The sequence below is a fragment of the Cygnus atratus genome, chromosome 14, assembly GCF_013377495.2.
Source record: "Cygnus atratus isolate AKBS03 ecotype Queensland, Australia chromosome 14, CAtr_DNAZoo_HiC_assembly, whole genome shotgun sequence".
Lineage (NCBI taxonomy): Eukaryota > Metazoa > Chordata > Aves > Anseriformes > Anatidae > Cygnus > Cygnus atratus.
The window spans coordinates 12,028,819-12,034,839 of NC_066375.1; the positions used below are offsets into that span (position 1 = coordinate 12,028,819).

General features: G+C 58.0%; 1 protein-coding gene across 2 annotated transcripts; it reads right to left on the reverse strand.

Moving 5' to 3' along the window:
* Window positions 1–2,906: 2,906 nt before the first annotated feature.
* On the reverse strand, window positions 2,907–5,201 carry DND1 (DND microRNA-mediated repression inhibitor 1). 2 transcript variants are annotated; one of them, XM_050713598.1, is made up of 5 exons: window positions 5,072–5,201; window positions 4,508–4,969; window positions 3,909–4,116; window positions 3,739–3,849; window positions 2,907–3,580 (listed from the first exon to the last, which is right to left on the reverse strand). In XM_050713598.1, the coding sequence occupies exons 1-4, from the start codon at window positions 5,154–5,156 to the stop codon at window positions 3,783–3,785; spliced, it is 822 nt and encodes a 273-aa protein (XP_050569555.1). In that variant the 5' UTR covers window positions 5,157–5,201; the 3' UTR covers window positions 2,907–3,580; window positions 3,739–3,782. The 2 variants fall into 2 exon arrangements, with proteins under 2 accessions (XP_050569555.1, XP_035415489.2); XM_035559596.2 differs by having other exon boundaries at window positions 3,739–4,116.
* Window positions 5,202–6,021: the final 820 nt, after the last annotated feature.

The following is a 6,021-nucleotide window of genomic DNA, read 5'->3' on the forward strand; positions in this document are numbered from 1 at the left end:
ATCATTATTCTCATCCTAAATCCAAAACAAAGCATACCAGCTACTAGGAGGAAAACTAAGTCCATCCTAGCCCAAACCAGGATGCCATGGTATGGAGTATCCATTTGGGCAGTTAGGGTCAGACGTTTGTGGTACTTTAACACAGTTGGGCAGTTGAGCTCCACTCCAACCGCTCTCTCCCGCTCCTCAAAGGGAAAGGCAGAGAAGATACGATGAAGGGCCCGAGGGTTGAGATAAGAACAGGAACATCACCCTTCAATTATCATCATGGGCAAAACAGTCTCAACATAGGGAATTAATGTAATTATTACCTATTAGTATTAATAAAACATCGAGAAACTAAAAACAAACTAAGAATACCTTCCCCCCATCCACCCTCATCTACATCCTATCCCTGAGCAGCACAGGGGCATGGCAAATGGGGGTTGCAGTCAATCACTTTCTCTGCTGCTACTTCATAGTCACTCTCTTCCCCTACTCCATCATTGGGTCCCTCCTATGGGATGTCATCCTTTCCAAACTGATCCTGTGTGGGCTTCCCACAGGCTCTTCAAGAACAGCTCCAAGATGGGTCTGTACCATGGGGCCCATCCATCCCCCAGGAGCAAACTGCTCCAGCACGGGTCCCCCACGGGTGGGCGGCAGCTCCCCCCCAGACCCCCTGCTCCTGCGTGGGCTCCTCTCCATGGGCTGCAGCTCTGGCCCGGGGCCTGCTCCTGCGGGGTCTCTCCATGGGCCGCAGCCTCCTCCAGGCCACATCCACCTGCTCACCCGGGGGCTGCTCCACAGGCTGCAGCATGGAGATCTGCTCCATGTGGGACCCATGGGCTGCAGGGGGACAGCCTGCTCCACCAGGGGCCTCTCCACAGGCCGCAGGGGAACTTGTGCTGCATGCCTCAAGCACCTCCTGCCCTCCTTCTGCACCGACCTTGGTGTCTGCAAGGCTGGTTCTCACTCTTCTATCTCAGCTGCTGTGTCACAGTAGGGTGTTTTTTTTTTTTTTTTCCCATTTCTTAAATCTGCTCTCACAGAGCATGAGCCCACTACCAAAACTTTGCCACATAAACCCAATAGAGCATCCTGGTGGTGTCCCCTGCCCGGTCATGGTTGTGCAGACGCTGGCTCTACCTTGACTTCAGCAAGGCTTTTGACACTGTCTCCCATAACATCCTCATAGACAAGCTCAGGAAGTGTGGCCTGGGTGAGTGGGCAGTGAAGTGGATTCGTGACTGGCTGGATGGCAGAGCTCAGAGGGTTGCGCAGAGTCTAGTTCGAGGCCTGTAGGTGTCCCTCAGAGGTCCAGTGTTGTTCAACTTCTTCATCAATGATGTGGACAATAGAACAGAGTGCACCCTCAGCAAGTTTGCTGATGACACAAAGCTCATAGGGGTGGCTGGTACCCTCCCCCCCCCCCCCCCCCCCCCCCCCCCCCCCCGCTGAGGGCTGTGCTGCCAGAGGGATGGGCCAAGAGGAACCTCAGGAAGTTCAACACGGGAAAGTAGAGGGTCCTGCACCTAGGGAGGAATAACCCCAAGCACCAGTACAGGCTGGGGGCTGACTTGCTGGAGAGCAGCTCTGGAGAGGGACATGGGAGTCCTGGTGAACAGCAGGCTGACCAACAGTCAGCAATGTGCCCTTGTGGCCAAGAGGGCCAACGGGATCCTGGGGTACATTTGGAAGAGTGTTGCCAGCAGGTCAAGGGAGGTGATCCTCCCCCTCTACTCAGCCCTGGTGAGGCCACACCTGGAGTATTGTGCCCAGTTCTGGGCTCCTCCGTACAAGAGGGATATAGAACTACTGGAGCAAGTCCAGAAGATGGCTACTAAGATGACGAGAGGACTGGAGCACCTTTCGTATGAGGACAGGCTGGGAGAACTGGGCCTGTTTAGACTGGAAAAGAGAAGACTTAGGAGAGACCTCATGAATGTGTATAAACATCAGAGGGGAGGGTGTTGAGAGGATGGAGCCAGTCTCTTTGCAGTTGTGCTCAGTGACAGGGCAAGAGGCAACGGGCACAAACTGAAGCACAGGAGGTTCTGGCTGAGTATGAGGGGGCACTTCTTCACTGGGAGGGTGACAGAGCCCAGGAACAGGTTGCCCAGAGAGGTTGTGGAGTCTCCTCTGGAGATCTTCAAAACCCGCCCGGATGCCATCCTGTACAATGTGCTCTAGGTGATCCTCCTCAGCAGGGGGGTTGGACCAGATGATCTTCGGAGGTCCAGGCCCTTCCAACCTCATCCATTCTGTGACTCTGTGAATAAAATGATTACGGTCACTTCTTCCCCTGGTTGTTTGTGCACTTTTCATAGGCACAGAGTTGGTACGTAGCACGCGAGCAGGGCACAGGATGAGGTCAGAAGAGGATAAAAGTGAAGAAGGCGGATGAAATGTAACGGGCAGAACAAGAGCAGGAGGAAAATGTGGAGAACGTCGGGCAAATATTCCCGAGCAAGAAGTGGGCCAGGGGTGCCCGCGGGATCGAACCCCTGCCGGGGCAGAGGAACGAAAGCCATTGCAAGCAGCCGAAGGAACCGCTGGGCTATAGCCGGCCCACGGCTACTCCCTTCCTCCGCACGCCTCAAGGCCTGAGCACGCCGCTCCCTGCCTCAGAGGCGGAGCCGGGGCCCTGCCCGCTGCCCTCCTGCCCTGGGCAGCCGCGGGCACGGGCGAGGCGAAGGCGCAGCAAGGCCGCACGTGAGGGGCAGGGCGCTCAGTCCCCCGGGGGCCACTGGCCGAGGCAGGAGCTGTCTGTGCGGCCTCTGCTCTCGCCGAGTGACTGGAAGGCGTGCTGTCCCCTGACGCAGGGGGAGCCCGGGCACACCCTCAGGATCAGACCCCTCTGGGAAAACTGCGGCAGGACAAGACAAGAAATACTACACAGACGGTGCTCTCCAGGCTACTTTAATACCAAGTCGGTGGCTGGCGGCCAGTCCTCTTGGTCCAGAGGACTCATTCATGACGGCCAATAACCCCGGCTGCTTCCCGCAGCCCAACTGGCTCTGTGCCTTCCAGAGCCCACAGCCACTCTCCTAGTTGAAGCGCGGCCCCCCCAGCCAAGGGGGTGTCCCCTGTTTACCAAAGTGAGGCTGCTGCTCGGGTATCCAGCATGCAGTGGAGGAGAGCTGAGGCCACACATTGTCTCCCTATTCAGCTGGGCCACCTCCCAAAGGTCCCCTATACCTCCCCAGCCCACACCCAATGCTGGCAGCCTTTCAGAGCAGCTGCTGCTGCTTCTAACTTCTCCCAAGACCTATGCTGGGGCCCTACTGCACCAGAGCAACACAGAACAATTTTATAAAAAATGGAAAAAGCTGAACCAGGCAGGTCAGGCCTACCTCCCCCAGAACAGAGCAGAACCAAGTGCCAGCTGGGAACAGGGCAGCTGTCACGCACCATGACAGCACCCCCATCTTCCAGCGCTGGCTCTCAAAATGAACCCCAACAAACTGAAACCAAAGCTGAAACAGGACCACATCCCCACCAGGCCCGTGCTCCACTCCTGCAGACAGCAACAGGACGTCTGATGGCTCGGGTTCGGTTCATAGTTTGGGCAAAACAGCTGCCTACGTCAGCAGGCATCCTGCAGGAGAGAGGAAAACATTGGGCTCTGTGTGGTTCTCTCCCTCCCAGCCTGGGCCCCCACCTGCAGAATGAAGTCCAGCAGCCCCTCAGTCCCAGGAAATCCTCCAGGACTTCAGGAAAGGTGGGAAATGGCACCAATTCTGTGCCAGGACTCACCTAGCTTCCTGAGAGCCAGCCGTGCCACTGCGTCTTTTGCCTTCTCATGCCCACTGGTGCTTGGCACATCTTCCTGCACCCACAGGAACCCCCTGAAGGGCAAGGGCCATGCTGGGATCACTAGCTGGCACCAGTACTGCAGCCACCCACCAGGTTTCACCTGGACACACTTTGTGAAGAAGCGGGGGGTCCCCAGGCACTGCTGACGGCACAGGGTGTTCAGGCAGTCCAGCACGTCGCACAGCTTCAGGGACCGCAGCACTTGCTCGGGGCTCCCCAGGTGCTTGCCATGCTTCTCCTTACACAACTGCAGTTTCTCCTTCAGCTCTGGTTTCAGCCACCCCACCTTCACGTTCTCCCCGCAGAGCCTCACATTCCCTAGGAGAGACCCACAGCAGCTTGCAGGAGATGCTCACACACCAGTCTGCAGTCACCCTGTGCAGCCAGTGTCCCACCACCACATCCTGTCCCCCAGCATCTGTCCCAGTGACCCCATGATGGTCTGACCCTGAACCAGAGTGCACAACGACACCTCCATGACTCGCCTTCACTGCAGCCCCGCCAGGCCTGCACAGGTACTGCCAGGGACCAGCCTCACTGGGGACAGCCAGCCCAGAGGGGACACAAGGAGACGCCAAAGGATGTCTCAAGCCTGTAGGCACTCCTCAGCTGAACCTGGTGCTGGGATCTATGCTCACTTACAGACACCCAAACAACAAAGCCGAGCAGCATCCCACAGCACCCCAGCCTCCCACTTGCCTCCCAGTACCTTCCATCAGGGTTTTCTTGGCCATGGCAGCAGCCCGGTGTGAGCTGTATTTCAGCACGGCAAACTTGGCCTTCTTCTGGTAAGGGCTGGCATGCAGGGTGATGCTGAGGACCCCTTCGGTGGCCCCCAGCACCACAGCCTCCAGGCCCTTCTGGCTCACCGAGGTGGGCAGGCCGTCCACACTCAGCTCGCACTTCTCCAAGCTCTTGCACACCACGATGGTGCAGCCCTCCTGCACCTCCAAGTTGTTGAGGGTGGCAATGGCCTCCTTGGCACCCTGCCAGTTGCTGTACTTGGCGTAGGCAAAGCCCCGGTTGAGGCCGCTGAACGTCATCATGAGGCGGAATTCGTAGAGTTTCCCCACACTCTGGAAAAGCGGGATCAGCGTGTTCTCGTACATTTCCTGTGGCAGCTTCCCGATGAAGACCTCCGAGCCCACCGGTGGGGGGCTGCCCACCCAGCCTGCAGGCACAGAGCAACGTGTGGGTGAGACGAGCTTGGCCACGGTGCCCGCCCTGATGTGCCACGCTCCCAGGGCACTGCCATGCTAAGCTTGTCACGTACCTGGCGGGGGGCCACCATATCGCCTCTGTCCATTGATCTGCACCAGATCAATGCCGGTTTCTCTTACCCAGTTGAGCAGGGCCATCTTATTGGCCTGGTTGATACTGTCGGCCCACGCCTGAGGAGGGAGGTGATGTTAGTGCCGGGCAGTTTCCAGCCTCCCAGCCGGGGGCATCTGAACCCCACAAAGCAACAAGAACGAGCACAAGCCAGGAAGTGGAGGAACAAATGCTGGACTGCTCTGCCCTCAGGAAAGGGCAATGCACATCCAAACAACTATCCTGTCCACCATCCAAGACTGCTCCAGCAATTTTGGTAGAGCACAAGAACACCAACACTCCAGAGATGCCTGCAAGGGCTTTGAAAACAGAGGTTCTGGTGCCTGCTCAGCAGCTGGCTTGCATTACGAGAGAGGGTGGGAGCAAAGAGCCAAGGTGAACCTTGTATCACTGGAGCTTCAAGGAGGAATTAAGGACATGACCCATGTGAAAACATCGGGTTTTAGTTCATTAAGTACTACCAAGTCTCATTCGGGTCCCTGAAGACCATACGCTGAGTGGGATTAAAGTATCTCAGCTCATGCTAAAAAGCCGTTTGGTTGCATCTCGCCCTCGTGCATCCTTGGGTGCGCCACCAGGTGGTGGCACCTTTCTGTCTTCACGAGGTTTTGCCTTTCTCCGGAAAACCCTTTCAGATGAAGGTGTGGGCCTTAACGGGACATCTCTGCCGGGAGCGTGCACAAAGCCAGCCCCGGGCTCCTCCTTGCCCTCTGGAGCCATCTTTCCGCCCAGTCCCCGCCGCCCCGGGACGGGACGGGCCAGGCGCCGCTCTTCCAGCACGCCCCAGCGCAGCCCGGCCGCTGCCACGGCCTCCCCTCGTGGGGCTCCGAGGCCCGGGGAAGCCGCTGCCGGGCGCAGCCTCCCCCGAGGCGCCCGGCCCCGGAGGCTCCG

Excerpts from the sequence above, each read along its gene's own strand:
- DND1 (XM_035559596.2), bottom strand. The coding sequence starts at position 5,156 with ATGGCCCTGCTCAACTGGGTAAGAGAAACCGGCATTGATCTGGTGCAG. Across the intron at positions 4,970-5,071 it reads ATATGGTGGCCCCCCGCCAG|GCTGGGTGGGCAGCCCCCCA; the intron begins GTACGTGACAAG and ends CTGTGCCTGCAG. Across the intron at positions 4,117-4,507 it reads CAAGAAAACCCTGATGGAAG|GGAATGTGAGGCTCTGCGGG; the intron begins GTACTGGGAGGC and ends GGTCTCTCCTAG.